Source organism: Phyllostomus discolor, chromosome 9 (assembly GCF_004126475.2).
Source record: "Phyllostomus discolor isolate MPI-MPIP mPhyDis1 chromosome 9, mPhyDis1.pri.v3, whole genome shotgun sequence".
Taxonomy (NCBI): domain Eukaryota; kingdom Metazoa; phylum Chordata; class Mammalia; order Chiroptera; family Phyllostomidae; genus Phyllostomus; species Phyllostomus discolor.
The window spans coordinates 36,899,946-36,922,669 of NC_040911.2; the positions used below are offsets into that span (position 1 = coordinate 36,899,946).

The 22,724-nt window shown below is 38.3% G+C and overlaps 1 protein-coding gene across 2 annotated transcripts in view; it reads left to right on the top strand.

The window, feature by feature from the left end:
• The first annotated feature begins 3,079 nt into the window (after positions 1-3,079).
• OSBPL1A (oxysterol binding protein like 1A) overlaps positions 3,080-22,724 on the top strand; it is a 208,100-nt gene continuing 188,455 nt past the window's right edge. Inside the window, exons 1-2 of one of the 2 annotated variants that reach the window (XM_028523968.2) lie at positions 3,080-3,321; positions 14,685-14,807. In XM_028523968.2, the coding sequence (XP_028379769.1) occupies positions 14,687-14,807 (121 nt within the window). In that variant the 5' untranslated portion in view covers positions 3,080-3,321; positions 14,685-14,686. Of the gene's footprint in view, positions 3,322-13,008; positions 13,024-14,682; positions 14,808-22,724 lie in introns of those variants that run through there. The other variant, XM_036009197.1, reaches the window with a different exon arrangement.

A 22,724-nucleotide genomic window follows, 5' to 3' on the forward strand; every position in this document is an offset into this window, starting at 1 on the left:
ATTAAGTCTAGATAAAAATAATTTAATGTCTGAAAATATCCCAATTCACTTATTTCAGTTATTAAACAAACTGAATGGCACAAACAACAAAACTGAAATGGCACAAACTGAATGGTACAAACAACAAAAATAATTTATACAGTTTTTATGAGAGAAAAGCCCCAATGACCTCATAGCCTTGATATGGAGTTAGTAATAACTGCAAAGTTATTATTAACTATATGTAGGTGTGGGGGATGGTTAATTTCCCCCAACTCAACAATTTATCTGGATTTGCCTGGTGACACCTGACCTACTTTTCAGCATTCCAGGCAGTAATTACCCAAAGCCCTCCCCAAAGTCTCAGTCCATAAAATCTCCCTTTTAATAAGATTTAACAAGCCTTTAGTGTGCTCCTGAAGCACTTCAAAGTCACATAGGCACCAGGGGAGTGTTTGTAAAACATGCAATGCACGAAGTGCATTCCAGGGGGTTTCAGGCTTAAGACAAAACAATGGGGACACAACATCAGGCACGATCCAGAGGGAATTGTATTCTGGAGATAATAGTTGTGACATGGGGAGAATAGTGGTAGAGAGCTGTGGCCTCCTAAGTGTCCTGAAACAAGCAAATAAAGACTCCTAGGCGGAGCCAGCCTGCACTGGGCAATGGGCAGGTCTGATGAAGCGCCCTGTGGTCTAAAGTTAATTAGACCACATTTAATTTTTCAGGTGGGTTAGTCAGGTATGGGAATGGTAGGGCAAAGGGCTACTTATCCCAAATCACTTTTCCATTCATCCACAGCATCCATTTCCATTACTACTTACCTGCATTGTAGCTAGGGATGACATAGTTACTTGAAGGTACTCCATCTGCAAAGTTAAAATATCTACCTGCTCATAAGCTCAGAGTTCAACATGATTGGGGACAATACAGTAATTGCTGTGTTGTTCTAGAACAGCATTGTCCAATATGGCAGCGGCTATCCACATGTGGCTATTTAAATTAAAATTAATTAAAATTAAATAAAGTGAGAAATTCAAATCTTTAGTCACACTAGCCAAATTTCAAGAGCTCAGTAGGAGCCCATATTGGACACCTCCATAGAACATTTCCACCATTGCAGAAAGTTTCATTGGACAGTCATGTCCTACAATAGCTGTACTAGTTGTCAATAAAAATGCAAAAGATATATTTTTCTAATGATTAATATGTAAATACTAATGAGACTCCTATAAAAATTCAGTACATTTAGTTGTTAACCTAAAAACAGAAGGGCCTTTCAAAGTGAAAGGCAGTCAAGTGTTAATTTGAGATCAATAAGAATAGTTATTTGGGAATCATTATTTCAGGCAGAAGGCCTAAATAATGTTCAGATTAGGAGACAAAGGCAAGGGGTGTTTATGAGAAAGGGAAGAGGAGCAATTACAACAACAGAAGGAAGGCATTTCTCTTGGTGCAGACGACACAACAGAATCGTGTTACATCTAAACAATGTTTTAAATTTCAGTCCAGTAGTCAATATCTGCTTTCTTGTTATATTTGCAACAGTTCTTTGGGACAGAATGTTGCCCTAGGCCCAGTCCAAATGTTATTTGGCTCTGTGTTTTATGTTTTAAAATCCGGTAGATAGTTGTATAAAAAATGTAGTATTTTGCCCTGTTTTTAACATTCCAAGGTTTGGGACATACAATGTACATGGCAGTTCCTCTGGCATGGCAGCTCTGGCTCCACTTTAAAGTGGCTCTGTTATATCACAGCGACCATATCAATACTGAAATGTCTCTGATTGGTAATCATAGTGATTACCTTCTATTACCTTCATCCTACTATTGGCTAGGCTATGTTTTTGTCTAAAGATGCAAGAGAGTCAAGTGAATTGAAAAAGTAGACTAGTGAACTTAGTCAATTAAATCATCATAGTGAGAACGAAGGCTTTCATGGAATCATATGGAAAATTATTTCAATAGTCTTTTTTTCTTTTGGTTATGAAGATAATTCAGTATCACTAGAAGATAAGCCTTGAGGTTTCTTCTTTGCACGGCAAAAGTGGCTGCTTTACCACACGTTTTTGCAGTTGAAGTATTGTGCTCAGGTGCCTTTGTGTTAATAAAGATGATGCTGGCCTGGGATACACAAGCAGGACTGTTTGAGGGCGCCAAAGACATTCTAAGAGATCTGCCATGTGACCTATCCCATGTAATGCAATGACAAACTGGCCTGTATGTTCTCAATTCGTTTCTACATTTTAATTGATTATAACACTACACAGTTCCTTAAAAAGGATACCCATTTATTATTTTTTCATTATGAAAGAACGTGTTCATTAAATACACTGAAAAATACAAGTTGAAAAACTGTTTATTTGCTCAAATTTCCTTTCTCTTCTAGGTATGCGTATTTTTTAAAAGTTGTTTATTATACTAGACTTTAAACCTGCGCATTATAGACTGTCTTAACTCCTTTAGCCAGACTTCTTGTGCATCGAGACTGAAGAGGTGGTGGACTCTTTATAATAAAGATTTGACGGGGGAGGGGGAGGAAGTGAAGAACATTTTGTAAATACGTATCTCCTCAAGCATCCCTCGCTCATATCTACCTTGGACCGGGGAGAGCTCTAAGGAACGTTAAGTCCATCCTTTGTTGTGTGAGAGAAAAAGGGCGTAGTTAATTTACACTGCCCATTAAATTCCCATGGGTAAAGTCGCAACCAAAGCAGAAAACAAATCTGGGCAGCTGGGTGATGTATCTGTTTAATAACAAATTTCCAGAGCATTAACCCGGTGTTTGTATTTGTCTAGGCTTGACGGGGGGTGAGGCGAGCCAGCCTCACCCCGCCACCACTCCTCCGTGTCCTTCGCGAAGGGACGGTCGCTTCTTTCAAGTCGGAGTATCTTGGGAGGAGCGCGGAGGCTTTGCTCCGCCTCTCAGCCGTTGGCAAAGCCTGGACATGGCTTCAGTGGTCCAGGAGGGACTGGAGCGGACGAGGGGCGTGGCGTGCCGTCTCGGGGGCGGGGCCTCGGGAGCACGCGCACCGCAGGGCTGCGAGCAGGTCACGTGCCTCACAAGCCCTGCGCAAATTACACAGGCGCGGGAGCGCGCGCTGGTGGAGCTGGCTGCGGGGAGGGGCGGAGCCACCACCCCGCGGAACGATGTTCAGCTACCTCTCCCTCCACCCGGTGCCTGGCGCTGGGATTCGGGAGCCTGTGTCTTCCCGGGGCCTTGAGTCCTGGAGAGTGCGAGCGAGTTGACTTCTGCTTCATCGACGTGGGGCGAGCAGACAGGAAGCCTGCGGTCGTGGTCCCCACACCGGGAGCCCTGGTAGTTCGGGTGACAGCGTAGGTCAGTTTCCGAGGCCAGTTCCTGGGCGGGCGGGTTCCACCCTGCCTTGTGCTGGGGGGAGGTCTGTCTGCGCCAGGAAGGGGGAGCGTGCTGGTCTCCCGCGAGTCCCTGTGGATGGTCAGAGCACTGGCATAAAGGTGCTGGGCTCCAAGACTGGGTTAGGCTTCCTGACGGTAGCTGGCTGCTTCTGAGCTGCTAGGAAGTTAGGAAGCTACTTTTAAAGTAGCAAGATGTTGGCAGTTGTGCACTTCCACTCGTGGTGCTACGACTTGGAGCTGGTGCCACATGCGTTCCCTACCAAGTCATCAGCTGCGTGCTTTTTCTGTAGTACTTGGATGTGTGCATCGTAACTTTTAGTATCATACTAGCCTGAGGAGGACTGATTGGCAGTGGAAGTCACGAGCTGTTCATGTGACTGTTCTCACAGTGTACGGAGTGGTTAATTCGACAAGCATGAAAGACTCAAAGGGATTGAGAAACAATATGAAAGACTGCAGCAGCACAATAGAAAAGAGTCATTAACTTGGTGGCCGTATTGATTGGCAGGGTTGTCCTGATTTTGTTAATGTTAGTTTTAAGTTGCCAGCATTGTGGCGTTATGCAGACTGCATTGTGAAGTAGAACTGTTGGTATTTTGATACCAGTTTAGATTAATCAAGGCTGAATGTTGCAAATTTAGCTGTTAGTCTTTTGTGGATAGTTAGTAATATAATTAAATCAGCTTTAAAATCAGTGACGGGTTTTCCCTGAAAACTTAAGCCTTAGCATTGTATGATAGTTGATGCATTATGGATATAGAGTTTGGAAAGCCTGACCTCTTCAGCCATCATTTGGAAAATACTTTGTTGTTGTTGTTTTGGTTTGTTTTAGGGTCAGTGGTGTTTGCATTCTAACCATGGTACAGTAAAATTTTCCTAGCCAGTTTAGTAGGTTTATTTTCTGAATTACCCAGGTGAAAATTTAAGATCTCTGTATTAATTATAGAATAGTTACAAAATCCACAGTCTTTGCATTTACTAGTTCTAAACTATGGACTGTATTTACAATTTACAGGGGAAATGGGAGAAAACTGTTAGTAACATTCCTTTTTAAATGGTGACTATCATTTTTGTCTTTTCTCCCAGGCAGAGCAACTCTCTGGCAGTATTGAGCAACTGATATTAAAATTAGGAATTAACTGCTGTAAGTTGAGTAGATTTATCTGGAACAGTTGTCTTATCTCACTCAGTACAGGGTTTTGCCAAAGTCTGTTTATCAGATGACACTTACTAAATGTCTCCTTGTTTATCAGCAGAAATGTGTGGTGGTGGCTTAATCCTTTGTCCCTGGAGGCGGCTATCTTGCAGGTATTATTCCAGTAGTATTTACACCTGTTAATTCAGAGCAAGTAGATGTTACTTGTGTGAAAACATTGCTCCCTACTCTTTCTCCTAAAACAAACGAAATGATAACTTGTTTACAACTAACAATTAAGTAGAAGAATACAGCCAGTTTCTCTTGAGCAATGACATAGTGCAATGTCTATTAAATTAAATAATTTGCCCTGTGTCTTTATTTGATGTAGAGATACATCTGTGTCACATTTATAAATTGTAACTGTTGTGGCGATTTCTTGCCTCTTGATATTGATAGAAGGTGAGTTTTGTACATTATATGTAGTCACTGAGAATGGTGGTCTGTAGAAAGTAGAAATCAGCTTAATTAGTAACACATGGAAAAGAGAGACTAAGGGAGCAAGTGCGTGTGAGACTTTTGAAGTGGTTGTGAACCTTGTCAGTTTTTTCAGGCCAAGCCTGATGGTAATCAGAACTTTATTGATAACTAGTAAATTCTTTCCCATTCTAGAAAGAGGTCGGTTGTTAGCAGAGTAGGCACCAGCTTATATCATTTCATCAGAATTCATTAATGAGGTTTCAGAAAGATAGTTATGAATTCTGTATGGCATATGTTGATGATCATAGTGCTATGTTTTGATTCCTAGAAATGTTGGATTTTTCCTTACTTTACCTGACCTCGCCCACTAATAAGGCAGGCAAATATAAGAAATAGTTTTAACAACAACAACAACAACAACAACAAAAAGACATAGTTTTAATTCTTGTAATAAGAGGTTATAATAGGTCACTTACTGTATCTGAGTTCTTGGATTCATCAGCTGGCAATAGGAAATTGCTATATAGTGAAAGCAGTCCTTTACCTTTACATTTTCCTATCATATGACAGTGGAAAGTAACCACATGGTTTTTACTTCATTGTTTAAAGACTTCCTTTAAAGAGAAACTTACAGATATATGGTGTGTAACTGGTCAGTATTATATATTAGTTTGGAAGATAGTTTTCAAATGTGAAATAAAAATGGGAAACATTTAAATACATATTGTCTAAAATTTAATGACTTTTATCATTAAAATGTAACATTTAACTTTCTTAGTATTTTTATTACCCAAAAGTAGATTTATGTAATTTGTGTACTTTTCTGCCCTTTGCTTTTATTGATACCACCTGTTTAAAACAGTAGTTAATAGTTTTCAGAATCAGGTTGAAATCGAAGTCAGGGGTGTGTCTAAGAGTTATTGGTTGTTGAAGCAGATAAAAATGTATAGCAACCTAAGGTTAAAGAGTTTCATAAAGCAAACCATGAAGCTTATTTAATTTTCACCAGTTTTGACAAATATTAGAATTTTCACCTGAAAAAAGGTGAAAGGTAACTGTCCAGCAAGTAGGATTGTTTTTTACTGTAGGTATGGCATCCAGTCAGTGTGGCTATGTACTGAATGTGAAAGAGAAGGTAATGTAAAAATGTCAAATGCAAAGTGAATAACTTGGTATATGCATTTTTACCATGACTTCAATGGTTTATTAACTGTAGTATGAAACACACAATTCTAACCCATTGGAAATGATGCTTTTAATCTGGGCACAAAGTCTCTTCAAGGAAACTAGAAGAAAAGTTGCACTGAATTAAAAAATAAATGATTTTTAATTTAATTGTTTATTTTTAAAAGAAAGAATGAGTGTTTCCTAAAATAAACTTTATAATTTGCTGTTGTTCTCCTTAAATTGTCGTGTTTTGGATATCTCATTTTAGTTAGTAAATAAAGGTTCTTAAAATGGGTTTAAGTCATAGTTCAGAGTCAGCTTCCTCGGTGCTCATTCATGAACAAAAACTAGGATCAGTGGCTTCTAATTTTAGAGGCTGGTTTGAGTTTTATGAAATATATAGCAGTGATATTATTTCACCTCCTGATCAAAAGTTCTAGATTCTAATTGTGGCTTTACTGTCATACAACACTCAGCAAGTAAATTTACCTTTGTACTTTTCAGTTTCTTCATTTCTAAAATCAGCATTAAATATGAATCTGTCTACTAAAGTAGAATTTCTAAAACAAAGTGCATTAAATTGTGTTATCATAAATGTCCTAGTTTTTTATGTATACACATATGTGATGTGTGTATACACCCACACACCTGTTAGAGGACTTACTGTTTTTTTAGGAACAGATATGATTGAGAACAAAATTTATGTTTTTGCTGTTGCCATGATTTTACATAGTTATTTTAATTTTTAATATTTTCCTCATATTAACAGCATAATATCGGAAAACCCCACTACAGTGAGCAGCTAGTTGCTGCTTTGGAATGCAGTGCTAACCAAGCACACTATAGATTTAAAAAAATTTTTAAGCTTAATTTGTGAAATATACATATTTGTGTCTTCACTGGTGTGGCTAGTGGATTGAGTGCTGGCCTGTGAACCAAGGTGTCACCTGTTTGTTACCCAGTCAGGGCACATGCCTGGGTTGCTGGCCAGGTCCCTGGTGTAAGGTGCTTGAGAGGCAACCACACATTTATGTTTCATTCCCTCTCTTTCTCCCTCCTTTCCCCTCTGTCTAAGAATAAGTAAATCTTTAAAAAATATGTAGGTATTTGTTTATAAATGCATTTAATTTTTCTCACAATTTAAACTTCCAGTATACAGTGTGTTTCAAATCTTATTTCAGTGTAATACCAAAGGTAAAATCAGTATCTGAGAATTAAAAAATAATCACAACATATAAGTATAACGATTTTTGAATAATTAGGCTCTTTTTGGCTTTGTTAATAGTACAAAGCTATTTGGCGATTGTAAGAGCAATATACCCAATACTTCCTGACTTTTTTTTTCAAATTACATTTTATTGATTATGCTATTACAGTTGTCTTGATTTTCCCCCTTTGCTCCCCTGCACCCAGCAGCCCTCAGTCCCTCAAGCAGTCCTCACTCCCTTGTTCATGCCCACAGGTCATATGTGTAAGTTCTCGGACTACTCCCTTTCCTATACTGTACTTTACATCCCCAGGGCTACCTATTTGTATATTTAATCCCCTCACCTCTCACCCATTCTCCCACAGCCCCCCTCCCATCTCTTTATCTTTAACTGGTGGCAGTTTAATTGGTGTGTCTTGGTATGGGCCTCTTTGCATCCATCTTGTTTGGGACTCTCTGTGCTCCCTGGAGTTGCATGTCTATTTCCTTCACCAAATTAGGGAAATTTTCTTTCATTAATTTTTCAAATAGATTTCCAATTTCTTGCTCTTTGTCTTTTTCTGGCACCCCTGTGGAACAATGTTGGATTGCTTACAGTTGTCCCACAAGCTGCTTACACTATCCTCATTTTGTTGGAGTCTCTTTTTTTCTTGTTGTTCTGATTGGTTGTTTTTTGCTTCCTTATGTTCCAAATCATTTATTTGATTTTCAGCTTCATCCACTCTACTGATGTTTCCCTGTAAATTTTTAATTAGTATATGCTTCGTTTCTGACTGGATCTTTTTTATGCTGCTGAGGTCCTCACCAAGTTCCTTGAGCATCTTATAAACAGTGTTTTGAACTCTGCATCTAATAGATTGCTTATCTCCATTTCATTCAGCTCTTTTTCTGGAGTTTTGATCTATTATTTAGGCCATGTTTCTTTGTCTCATTTTGGCAGCCTCCCTGTGTTTGTTCCTATGTATTAGGTAGAGCTGCTTTCACTCTGTGCTTTGGTAGTGTGGCCTAATATAGTAGGTGTGTCCTATAGGGTCCAGTGGCACAACCTTCTCTATCACCCAAGCTGGGTACTGGAGGTGAGCTCTTTTTGTGGGCTGAGTACACCCTCCTCTTGTAGTTGAGCCTTGGTTGCTGTTGGCAGGTCAATGGGAGGGATTTACCCAGGCCAGTCAGCTGCAAGGATTGGCTGTGACCACTTACTACCAACCTCCAACCTCTGTGGAGGATCAGATGTGTGGGGGCAGAGTGCTGGTGCTCTGATGTGGTCTGTAGCTGTCCACTAGGGATGCTGACTCTGGGCTTTTCTGGGTGGTGCCACTAGTGTCCTTCAAGCTGCTTCCCAGGCTCTGGCACCCAGTGGGAGTGAGTGTGATTAGGTGAGTCTGTGTATGGGTTCTTTAGGAGGAACTGCTTGGGACTTTATCAGTTTCTTTCACTGACTCAATCCAAGCTGGTTTTTGCAGCCAGAAATTGTGGGGACTTATTCCTGGCACTGGAATCCTGGGCTGGGGAGACTGGTATGGGGCTGGGACTACTCACCCCCGAGATATTCCTCCTGAATTTTTATCCAGTACATGTGGGTGTGGGACCAGCCCTCTCCATGTTGTGCCCCTTCTGCCAGTCTGGATGGATATGATTTCTTTAGTTGTGTAGTTGTCAGACTTCCATTCAACTCAATTTCCCAGTTCTGAGCAATGGTTGTATATTTTAGTTGTAATTTTGTTGTGGTTGTGCAAAGAGGTGAGCCATGTCTGCCTATGCTGCCATCTTGACCAGAAGTCCTGAATTTTTTTTTATTGTGGTAAAATATATATGACATCAAATTACCTTTTCAACCATTTTAAAGTATATTATTTAGTGGCATTAAGTACATTGACATTGTTGTGCAACCATCACCACCCTCCACCTTTAGAACTTTTCATCATCCCAAACAGAAACTCTGCCTCCATTAAACACCAACTCCCCGTTCCTTCCTCCTCCAGCTTTTTCTAGTAACTATTGTCTTTATATGAATTTTTCTACTCTGGATACCTCGTATAAGTGGAATAATATGTCTGTCTTTTTGTGTATGGCTTATTTCACGTAGCAAAATATGCACAGGGTCCATCTATGTTGTAGCATATATCAGAATTTGAATAACAACCCATCGTATGTATATAACATGTTTTGCTACTTATCTATCACTGGGCACTTAGGTTCCCTCTACCTCTTGCTGGTTGTGAACAGTGCTGCTGTGAACACGGGTGTGTGAACATCTGTTTGAGTCCCTCCTTTCAGTTCTTTGGGTATACAGCTAGAAGTGGAATTGTTGGTCATATTTTAGTTATGTGTTTAATTTTTAAGGAACTTCTATATTTTCCTGATGTTTTCAAGTCTAGTTAGATGTAATATGTATTATTTAATAAAGTTAGTCTGAATTTCCTTGAATTTTAACTTTTCAAGTACCTTTAAGAACTCAAAGGATACATTTAATATTTTGAATTTATGGTACTTGGGTGAAATAATTCTGATTGTTGAATTTTATTGTTGACTTTTATAGAGATTTTCTAATTTGATTCTACAAAAGTTAAACTTGAATAGTAAAGTAGCAGTTCAAATTATAAAATAATAGACCCCTGACCAGATTTAACAAGTTATGATAGCCCTTTAAACTACACATTTTAGAGGCTCTGCCAAGATCTCAGAGTTGTTTAGGACCACAGAATTTATCCACTGTATTGAATGAGGATTTAGTGGCATGGACTATCAAGTATGGGTACTACTTTATTTATATATATATTCTTTATATTATATATTTTTTGTTACCATTTAGTCCTCTAAAACCCCCCTCCCCCAGCAATCAAGTATGGGTACTACTTTAATTAGATAATCTGCAATGTTTATAAAATAACAAAATATGAATTTGCTTTGCACACAATTTAAAATTAGAAGTCTAGCTTCCTTAGTGGACCTTGGAGGAGAGGAAACATAAGGCAACATGGTCTCTAGTCTCCCAGTTTTGGCAGCTCAAAATGCTTTTTGTTTAGTTATTTCCTTGGAAACATTCTCTTGGACATTAAAATCTTACTAATTAATCTGAAAACAGCTTGGAATTGCACGAATGTGAAAAGAGCAGTTGGAAAAAAATACATATAAAGTGATCATGAAAAATACTGTATGTACTGATAGGGTTTGGCTCAGAGCCATTCTGGTCAGTGGCATTAAGGGATTGTTTGTCTTTTTCTTTTGGCTTGAACATCAGAGACAAAAACTCTTTTCTGAAACAAGCTCCCATGATTTTTAAGAATGTTTTAAAAAAATCTGTCAATACGTACATTTGGATTATTTTATTTTGTATTTTTTTCTACAGGTAACTGTTGTTTAGAGACTAAATAGTTTAAGATACATCAAATTAAATAGTAGCCTTAATGCCAAATACTCGTAGAGTGTATATTTATAAAGTTTCTCCTTTTTTGGTATTAATTTATTTCTTGTGGCATATAAAAAAACTTCATTAATTTTATTTTCACTTATAACAAATGTGTTACCTTTAGGCCTTCCTATAGGGAAGCTTGATGGCTTTGTTCTTGAGGAGCTATTGGGTGGGCCAAAAAGTCCATTTAGTTTTTTTTCTGTAAAGTAAGACACATTTTTTAATTTCACCAATAACTTGATTGATTTGGATATTTTGAGTATGTTGGCTATCTCCTGCTATTGGCTTCTAGTGGGCAGAGGCCAGGGGTGCTGCTAAACATCTTCCAATGCATCAGACAGCCCCACAGCAAAGAACTATTTGGCCAAAATGTCAGTAGTACGAAGAAACTTTGCAAACCATTTTTGACACATTCAATCATTCAGATGACCTTTTCCATACACTGCACAAATCTTTTTTTGCATTTCAGTTTCATTTTTACCTTTCTTGAAATAATAAATGTGAAAAATGTTGAGTACCTTCTTCCATCTTCAGTATTAAAATGGCTGCACAAAAATTCACCAATTTGATAAGTTTTTAAAATATATGCTGATATGATGGCTGTCACGATGCAGCCTAACAATTGTTTTGAATGAAGTTGAAGACAACTAAGCACTACGGGAGCCATCTATGGAAAAAAACAAACTTTTTAGCCAACCCAGTAAGTCCACATTCATTCATCCATTTGTGCATCTGCCCATTTAATTAATACTTGATTGCTTACTGTGTTTTAAGCAGCTTGCTAGGTGCTGGGAATGTTGTATGGGACCCATTTCAAACCCAGTTTGCAGTGTAGTGTAGGCAGAGCCAAAGACATGACCACATGAATACCTACAGATTGACATGTGGCAAAAAATAGATGTGGTGAGGGTTTATTAAAGGGTGAGGGTGGTGGTAAAGAGGGCAAATGAGACCTTTTGAGAAATGTGGATAGTAATTTATTTGTACGCTTATCTTCCTTACATCATAAGTTTTCTTAGTGGAAGGCCTGGTTTTATTTATTGATAGTCATCAAAGTTTAGGACAATACCTGGAATGTGGTAGACTCTCAATCAAGTGTTTATTGATTTACCTCCTTGCATGGTAGTAGAGACAGAGAAGGTCATACAGCATGTCCTTAAATAACATTTCATTATAACAGTGAGACACCTCATAACTTAACTCTTGTTTCTATCAATGATCCTATGGTAAAATTGGTTTTCTTTATGTCATTTCATTTAAAGTCGCAGAACCTATCCATGACGTTGACCTGGTGGTGATGTGGGTACCATAGCTTCTTGTGGCTATCATGTTGGAAACCTTCCCAGATCCTGCTGGCTTCCTAGATGCCCACGAAGTAATGAGGTTTCAGATACTAGTGTATATTCTGAATATTCAGGTCTGCAGAGACAGTAGAGGACCTTTAGTTATGGTGCTTCTTGGATGAAGAAAGAAATGATGATGAATGTTTTGATGCCTTGGTTTAGAACATTTTCTTAGTAATTTATTTGTAGCATAGCTAAAAGAACATAAGGATCACTTTATTTTACTGATATCATTTCGGAATGTTTACTCAGTTTTAAAATGACAGGTATTTTTGGAGTTGCGTTATTTCGATGGTGTTTGAGTCACTGGGAAATTAGTTTGCTATAAAAATGTAGTTTTACTGTTTCTGCTTCAAAAAGATCATTGTTCATAGAACTAAGTTTTACATGTATACACGATGTAATACCTTGCTTGTGAGGGGAGGTGGGAGAAAATGTCAGTCCCTTCCTGCCCCTGCCACTCCTTTCAGAAGTCGTAGGAATTGATACCGGAAAAGAATCGACAGTGTCTGTTTGCATTTTAGAATGTGTTTTTGAGGTAGTGCTCGTTGGAGTCAGTCCCAAGTTTTACAGTTGGAAAACCTTTAAAATTGGCTCAGTCTGCAGATAGACTAACTTAGTTAGATAAGGTGTTCAATTGCTTTGAAAAGGAGAGAATATCCAAATTGCTTTAAGAGGATTTTGTAATCAAACAGGTGTCTGTGTTAAAAATGGATACATGTGGGATTTAGGCATAGAGCAACAGAAGTTTTATTTTTCTGTCTTGGTGAAATTTAAAAAAAAATTCTCACTGAGGGACATATTTTTCATTGTTTTTTAGAGAGAGAGGAAGGACGACGGTGGGAGAGAGACAGACAGACACGCATCAGTCAGTTGCCTCCGGCAGGTGACCTAACCAGGGATCGAACCCACAACCTCAGTATGTGCCCTGGCCTTGTTCCCCTCTTAATTTTAAAATAAAAACAATCTTTATTTCTGTTACTCAAGCACCCCCTCCCACGCATCCTATCTTGTGGTAAGAGCCTCTCTCCTGTTAAGGTACCTAAGAATCTGTTTCTTTTCTTAGGAAAATGGTAGCCATCTTGGGCTTTTCATCTGCCTGTTTAAGTCTCCTCTAGGACCTCCTTGTTTGATCCCTCCCTCATCCATCCTTTCTCCTGTATTGCAGGTGTTTACTTTCTTTTGGTTCTTGTTCCACAGACTGTAAACATGCCCAGTTATCTAATTTCCAAAAGTGAAACTATCACCAGCTCTTCAGAACTAAGTTGCATTAAAGGAGTCTGGTGTACTCTTTCCCTGTTACCCACTTTCACTTCCCGATTTCCCCAGATCTTTTCTGTCACTGCCATTTCCTCTGAAAGAATTCTGGAGTCCATCAGTGGCTTTCTGCTTGCCCTATCAATAGCCATTTGCAGGTTGTGCTTGTTCTTGCCCTTTCTTCTGTATTTCACAGCCATCTGGCCCTCTTCTACACTCCCCTCTCTTGGTTTCAGTGCTGCCACCCTCTTTTGTCCCCGCTTTTACACTTAGTCCTTTCTACCAGATCTTAAGCCACTGGCCTCTGTCCCCTTAAATGTTGATCTTCTCCCAGGGAGGGGGTTTTACCCCTATAGGTGGACCAGCAATTGATACACTGAAAACTCTCATCTTTTGAGATCTAGCCCAGGACAGCAATCTTCTGCTCCAACTGGTACTAGCTCAGTGCGCATTGGACAGCTCCTGGGGCATTTGTTGTCTAGCTGGAGAGAGAGTCCTGGTGTTGCCTATGCTGCCATCTTCCTGGAATTTTCCCTCGGCGCTGTGTGTTATGGAATTTAAAAAATGTCAAATAGTTGCCTCTTTTCCAGCAACAAATGAAAAATTGTGTGTACTTTTCCTGTCCATGAAGGCACTGTGTGTTTAACTCTTTTTTTTTTTTTTTTTGCTAATATGGTAGGCAAAAACCCATACTTTTGTTTGATTTATTTCTATTTATTTGAATATTAATGAGTTAGTATTTCTTTTGGGAATTGCTATTCATAACATTTTGACATATATGCTTTATATTTCTGTGTAGTCAATATTTGTTTTGGAGTTTATAAGAAAATATGAAAAGGAAAAAACTTACTTGTAATGGCCATGTCAAGGTCCTTATCAAACTTTATTTTTTTTATTCAGTATTTTTTTTATATGCAGGTTTTGAATGTGTTAATTTACATTTCAGTCTTTAATATTTTTATTTGAATGGCCATATTTTTACTTTAGTAATTGTAATAACTATTTGTAAAATACATGTATTTGACAGAATGCTTTTATAGACATAATTTTATAACAGCTCATGAAATTCGTTGTATTTTGCAGATGAGGAAACAGGCTTCGAAGATCAGGAAACTTGCCCCAATGTCTAGTGTGCTTCTTTAGTAATAATACTAAAGGGCAAGCCGCCTGTCAGAGTCAAGTTCTAATCCTGCAACTGATTGAACTAGTTGTTGTGTCTAGCTGCAAAATAAAGAGTATTCTTTCCCCTTTTTGTATTAGCAGGTAGTATTTAAAAGCTAATTATGTTCTTAGATAAAAGCAGTTTTGTTTTGTTTTGGTGTAGAAATGAACACAGAAACCGAACAACAGCTTCTTCATCATGCCAGAAATGGCAATGCTGAAGAAGTAAGACAGCTGTTAGAAACCATGAAAAAGAATGAAGTAATTGCTGATATTAATTGCAAAGGTAAGCTTTGATTGGGTTTTTTAGAAGATTTATTTATTTATTTTTAGAGAGGGGTAAAGGGAGGGAGAGAGGGAGAGAAACATTGATGTGAGATAGAAAAACTACCCCTGTTGGAGACCTCTCGCACACACCGATTGTGGACCCAGCCTGCAACCTGGGCATGTACCCTGACTGGGAATCAAACTGGTGACTTCACTTTCCAAAACGATGCCTAGCTGACTGAGCCACACTGGTCAGGGCTGAATGAGTTTTTTCACTTTCTCTTTCACTACTTATGCACCCTCTCTTATGTACTTACTGTATCATTTATTGAGAATTAATTCTTTCTGATCTTGCTTGCAATAAATTTCCATCTCTTATCTGAGAAAGAATCCCTGTAAGAGTGGTAAAGTGTCTCTCCTAGTTCTAAGTCAGAGAAATTGAGATCCAGTCTTAAAATTGTCATGGATCATAAACCTTATGAGCTACAAGGGTGACTATGGGCCCATGATCTGCATGCTGTGACAGTTTGTTCTTCTTAAAGACATTGTAGTTGAACTTAGCAGGTCAAGTGTTTTCTTTATGCCCAGGGAGTCATGTAAGTACTTTGGAGACGGTGTCGGTCAGTATCCCTTCCCTCACTGAGACTAGTCCAGTAGACTAATAGGTCATTTGATGTCTACATTACACATATGTGCCAGAATATGGAAGTGTAGGCTGTCATGGGACCTGACAGGTATGTGGCTAGGAGAGGTATGTGACTAGAGCTTGAAGGATTAGTTTTTTGGAGGGAGTGATTCCAAGGTGATATGTAAGGGGGGCGCTTTATTTATAAAAAATTGTGTATTCTTACATGTTTAAACTTCAGTCATCTTCAAAGTACTCTCTATTTGATGCAGTATACCTGTTGAGACATTTTTTCCCACTGCTCAAAACAGTTTTTGAACTCATCAATTGTGATGCCTTTTAGTGCTTCTGCTGTTTTTTGTTTCACCTCTTCCACATTGGCAAATCATTTCCCTTTGAGGACTTTTTCATCTGGGGAAACAAAAAAAAGTCACTTGGGGAGATTGGGTGAATGCAGGGGGTGGGGCACAAGGGTCATGCCGTTTTTAGGCAAAAACTGCTGAACACTCAGCATGGTATGAGCAGGTGTGCTCATAAATCACCCATCATGAAATGGGCAAACATATTGCAGGAGTCTTTCAAAATAATTTCACTGTAGCTGAATGCAGCCTCTCACAACAATACCAGCTGGTAGCACTCACCTAGTGGTGGAAGCCTGTACTACAAGGGGCCTGCCCTCCAGAAGATGATTCCATTTTTTCTTTCTTGGGGGAGGGTCCCCTATCATATTAAGAGTGTGTAGGGCTTAACCAGATGAAGATAAGAAGAGGGCTCAGTGTAGAAGAAACAGCATGTGTGAGGTGAGAGGCAGCCTAGGTAGCAAGGGCCTATAGGCAGGAGGGGGTGAGGGGTGAAGGCTAGGTAGGTAAGTAGCAGCTAAATTATAACGTGCTTTGTGTAGCAAGGTTGCACATATATTACACTCAGGTATGGAGAGAAATGGAATTTATTTTCGAAAATGGCGCTGCTATTTCAACAAGTACCTTCTCATTCTGGGAGTGTGGAGGACTAAATGTTAGTCTTTGTGAAGGCAAGGGTATTTAGGAGAAAGGGAAGGGGAACAATTACGTGAATCGAAGGAAGTCCTTTCTGTGGGTGTTAATAAGCTAAGGAAAGAATTTCTGTAGGTGTGGATAAGCTAATGTAGTGATGCTCATTCTAGAGAATAATTTAATTTTCACCCCTAGTTGGAATACAGTGCTGCTTTAGGCCCCATCCAAGGGTCATTTTGCTAAATTTTAACATTCCAGAGGTTTGAGAGTAAGATGTGCTAAGAGTTACTCTGGATGGAATCTTCAACTCCATTTTAAAGGGACTCTGGGTATATTATTTTTTACATTTCCCCCTTTTGATTGAGATCTTTCCTGGAAAGTAATCAAGAAAGTTACACTGATGACTGGTTATTAAAAGCATCAGTGGTCCCTTGTCTCCGGGAAAGTTCTTTCCGGGAATGTCATGTTTCACCTGGGAAGAAAAGTGGGTTTGTTTTCTGGGCAAACATCTTCTGTGGTCTCTTGGAATTTCTCAAATGAAGTCTCCTATGCCTTAGTGATTATCTTACAGCGCTGAGTGCCAATATCCTAGGGGTCTCTTTGTAATATTGAGCTATGAAAAACAAAGTTTTATAATAGGAAAAATGCTTAAAATAACAAACAAAATATTAAGTCCTTTTTGAAGAATAAGTGAGAGCCAGGAGGCAACACCGGAGGGCAGCCAGATAGAGATACCAAAGAGCCGTGAGGTGTTAGTGGGCACTGTCTTTACCCATCCTATTTGTGCCTGGATTTTATCTAGTTCCATCTCTACTTCACCAGAGACATTTTCCCGAGTACAACAAGAGGCATTAACAACCAGGCAGACTCTACCTTGTTCAGCTAGGGTATGGTCTGGAGCAATTCAGTTACCTGACACAACCCATGCAAGGGACCTGAAACATTTTTCCTGACTGGTTATTGCTTTGGTGGTAGCTCCAGTGATATCCCTTAAGGTTTTCAATACATTTCTAATTATGTATGTATTCATTGCAACACCTGCCCAAGGAAAAAGCATTCTTCCAAATCTGGAACCTTTGCTGGGGTTGGCGTTGCCAGGCATTTGGTAGCTGTGTGTGCAGCCTGTTGCATGTTTTGACCTGTGAAGTAGGTTTAAAGATGATGCCAATGCTGAGTTCTCTTTCTGTGCAGAAATCAAGGTGGAAAAGGAAACAATAACTACTACAATGAGTTGATGGCCTTTCATATTATTTGTGAGATAGGAAGAAACTGAAGAGAGGAAAAAGGAAAAATGAAGGTGTAGATTATACAGTCCTGGCCACAGGCTGTCCTGTGGGTTAGCTGGCCACAACAGGTGCTGTCTGCTTCACTTGCTAGTAATGTTTTTTTTTTTTTTAAAAAAACCCTATTTATTTACCCTTAGAGAGGGGGGAGGGGACGGAGAAAGAGAGGGAGGGAAACATTGATGTGTGAGAGACACATCGATTGGTTGCCTCTCTTATGCCCCCAACCAGGGCACTGGCTGGTAACCCAGGCATGTGCCATGACTGGAAATCCAACTAGCGACCTTTTGGCTCACAAGTTGGCACTCAATCCACTGAGCCACTCCACCAAGGGCACTTTTTAGTAATTTCTAACATCAAATTTTCTGTCCCTGCACATCTATTGGTTAAAAGTACCTGATAGGGTCCTTTCCATCTTGGTTGTAAAGAGTCCTTTTGATGGTGTCTTTTCCTGTACACATAATGTCCTGGTTATAAATTGAGGTACTTATTTTTTTTCATTTCCTTTAATTAATCGCACAGCAAAAGCGAGGAATCTAAATGCACAGGTCTTCCTGGTAAGGCTGCTGGGAACCCTGTGAACAGCACACCAGGCCAGTTTTCCTGAGGAGACTCCATGATTTCATCTTTGTTCTTTGAAGCTGTCTGGTCATGTCTGAGACTATGCACAGCTTTCTCAAACATGACATTGTACTCAAAACCTTGGTAATATAATCAGTGTTTGCAATTGAGTTCTATTATAATGAGAAAAGATTCTTATTGAACTTATGCGAATAATTTCATGGCCATGAAAATAGGAATACTCACTGATAGTTTCCAAATTCTGAAGGGATCAGTAGGGTGGAAAAGGTAAATGCTTGAATCTTGGTTTCAAAAGTGTAATTTACTAATTTGCTATAGGTCATAGCTAGCTTCAAAGAAAAAAAATTACCTATATCTGAAAACCAAGATTTAAAAAAGTAATAATTTCAAATAAAAAGTCATAAAAATTATAACCATCCTTATCAATTTATTTTGTCCCATGTTTTGGAGTTTTGTTGATCTTGATCTTTTTCTTAGTTTGAATCCAATTTTTCCTATGAGTTCTGCAAATCCTCACCTAGTTTAATGGTATGATCTGAAGGTTTATCAGAAACCTGAATTTTAGTGTAAGTATCAAAAGTCCTTTCCATGAATCTCCCTAAAGATGAAACATACTTGAAAAATCATGAGAGTAAGACATCGACTCTCTGTAAATGACAAAGACATCAAATGACATGGTTAAAGATCTGATTACAATGTAATTGATGAATAAATTTGCTTTTCTTTGCAACACAGTATTTTAAGATAACAGCTGGAATTACAAACAATATATCGAGACATTTTAGATTTTCAGAAATTTTTATAAAACTTTTAGCTCTGACTAGTATGGCTCAGTGGATCGAGCAGTGGACTGTAAACCGAAAGGTAGCTAGTTCAATTCCAGGTCAGGACACATGCCTGGGTTGGGGGGCCAGGCTCCCAATTGGGGGCATCTGAGAGGCAACTGACTGATGCATTTCTCACACATTTATCTTTCCCTCCCTTGCTGTCTCCCAATTTTTGCATCTGTCTAAAAATAAATGAAGTCTTTTTTAAAAATGTAGAACATTTTAATGTAATAATATGTGCATAGAAATACAGCATAATTATTATTTCTTACTTGCTTACAGGGCTTCCCATGTAATTTTAGCATCTCAAATAGGCCTTTTAGTTTAATTTTCCCCTTTAATAAAGAGAGAGATGGAGATTCTTTGAAATGTTTTAGGGTTCCTTCTTAAAAATCTCAGTTCCTTACAGGTTAAGAAAAGACTGTAAGAAGACATCAGCAAAATAAAAAGGGAACCAACTACTACATGAGAAAACATATATGCCAACAATACCCTGGACAATGGTTTGATCTCCAAAATACATAAAGAACTCACACAAGTCCACACCAGGAAGACAAACAATCCAATTAAAAAATGGGAAAAGGACTCTTATGGCTGGTGTGGCTCAGTGGATTGAGTGCCGGCCTGCAAACCAAAGGGTCACTAGTTCAATTTCCAGTCAGGGCCCATGCCTAGGTTGCAGGCCAGGTCCGCAGTAGGGGATGTGTGAGAGGCAACCACACATTGATGCTTCTCTCCCTCTTTCTCCCCTCCCTTCCCCCTGTCTAAAAATAAGTAGAATCTTAAAAAAAATTTTTGCCCTGGCTGGCGTAGCTCAGTGGATTGAGTGCGGGCTGGGAACCAAAGTGTCCCAGGTTCGATTCCCAGCCAGGGTACATTCCTGGGTTGCAGGCCATAACCCCCAGCAACCACACATTGATGTTTCACTCTCTCTCTCTCTGTCTCTCTCTCCCCCTTCCTTCCCTCCCTAAAAATAAATAAATAAAATCTTAAAAAAAAAAAAAAAAAAGAGTCTTGACTGCTGTGGAGTCAAGGCTCCACTGCAAAAAAAAAAAAAAGAGTTAAAAAAAATTTAACCCTAAACTAATTCCAAACACTTACATTAGTATTATTTCAGAATGGCAGTTTATGAATACATTTTATAATTTCAAGGAACATGTTCCCCTTTTAATAGTACAGCCTTTCAATATGACATGAAGCATTTATTAATAAACCCATATTTATCTTTCAGTTTCTGTAATACTAAAAAGCCAAAAGTAGGTAAATTAGGCATATTTAGCAATTAATGTTTCAATATTTTATCTTACTTGGAAATGATCTAAACATTCATATGCCCATCATTTAATTTAGCTAGCATAACTTTAAAATTTCAAGATACCAAAAGATATTAGGAAATTATTTTTAAGTACATATATGATATCACATAATTACAAAGTTTCATTGAAAAATCTTTCATTATATCTATTCTTAACAATTATGCTTAGATTATGAAAATTTTATTGTACTGAATTATTAGGTAGAATAAAAGTATCATACTTCATTCTGATAACTCTAAAGATATGTCTGTTTTAATTAAACCAATACACTTAAATTGGCTTTAATACCAGGTGTTTTTTCAGAACTTGAAGAATATTTGGGTTAGTTTCTATTATATTTCTTAATTGGTATAAGTACTCAATTCCTTTAAGTCAATTAAACAGAGCTATTTATTTATTTTAAGATACTTTTTATTCTTATTCTACTATAGTTGTCCCAATTTTTCCTCCTTTGCCCTCCCCCACCCATCCCAACCCCCCACTTCCACAGTCAACTCCTGCACTGTTGTCCATGTCCGTGGGTCAGTCATACATGCTCTTTAACTAGTGTATTCCCCTTCTATCTGCTGTTATCCTCCTACCCCCTCCCCTCTGGTCACTGTAAGTCTCTTCCATGTTTCCATGCCTGTGGTTCTATTTTGTTTGTTAGTTTATTTTGTTCATTAGATTCCTCTTATAAGTGAGATCATATGGTATTTGTCTTTCACTGACTGGCTTATTTCACTTAGCATAACATTCTCCAGTTCCATCCATGCTGTTGCAAGAGGTAGGAGCTCCTTCTTTCTTTCTGCTGCATAGAATTCCATTGTGTAAATGTACCATAGTTTTTTGATCCACTCATTTACCGATAGGCACTTAGGCTGTTTCCAGCACTTGGCTATTGTATATAGCACTGCTATGAACGTAGGGGTGCATTAGTTCTTTTTGAATTGGTGTTTCAGGATTCTGAGGGTACATTCTCAGCAGTGAAATTGCTAGGTCAGAAGACACTTCCATTTTTAGGTTTTGGAGGAAATTCCATACTGTTTTCCACGGCAACTGCACCAGTCTGCATTCCCACCAAGTGTCCCCATTTCTCCACATCCTTGCTAGCACTTGTTATTTGTAGATTTATTAATGATAGCCATTCTGACAGGTGTGAAGTGATAATTTCATTGTGGTTTTAATTTGCATCTCTCTGATGGCTAGTGATGCTGAGCATCTTTTCACATGTCTGTGGGCCGTCTGTATGTCCTCCTTGGAGAAGTATTTGTTCAGGTCCTTTTCCCATTTTTTAATTGGATTGTTTGTCTTCCTCATGTTGAGTTGTATGAGTTCTTTATATATTTTAGAGATCAAATCGTTGTCTGATGTATCATTGGTAAATACCTTCTTCCATATGGTCAGTTCCCTTTTCATTTTGATGATGGTTTCCTTAACCATGCAGAAGCTTTTTAATTTGATGTAGTCCTATTTGTTTATTATTTAATCCTTTATTTCTTTTGCCCTGGGAGATACATTGGCAAAACATTGCTACATGGAATATCCGAAATTTTACTATGTTTTCCTCTAGGACTTTTATGATGTCACTATGTTTAAGTCTTTTATCCATTTTAAGTTTGTTCTAGCATGTGGTGTAAGTTGGTGGTCTACTTTTCTTCTTTTTTTTTTTTTTTTTGTGTGTGTGTACCAGTCCAGTTCTCCCAACACCATTTTTGAAAAGGCTATTTTTACTCCATTTTATGGTTTTTCCCCCTTTGTCAAATATTAATTGACCTTAGAGACTTGGGTTTATTTCTGGGCTCTCTGTTTTGTTCCATTGATCTATGTGTCTGTTCTTATGCCAGTATCAGACTGTTTTGATTACAGTGGCCTTGTGGTATAGTTTGATATCAGATATTGTGATTCTGCCTACTTTGTTCTTCTTTCCTCAACTGCTGAGGCCATTCAGAGTCTTTTTTGTTCCATATAAATTTTTGAAATATTTCTTCTAGATATGTGAAATATGCCATCGGTACTTTAATATGAATTGCATTGACTCTAAAGATTGTTTTGGGTAGTGTGGACATTTTAATGATGTTAATTCTTCCAGCCCATGAACATGGTATATACTTCCATTTGTTTGTGTCTTCCTTAATTTCTTTCTTCTGTGTTCTTTAGTTTCCCTGAGTACAGGTCTTTTACTCCTTGGTTAAATATATTCCTAGGTACTTTATTTTTTCTTGTTGCTATAGTGAATAAGATTTTATTCCTAGTTTCTCCTTCTGATATTTCATTGTTGGTGTACAAAAATGCCATTGATTTCTGAATATTGACTGTGTAATCTGCTGTT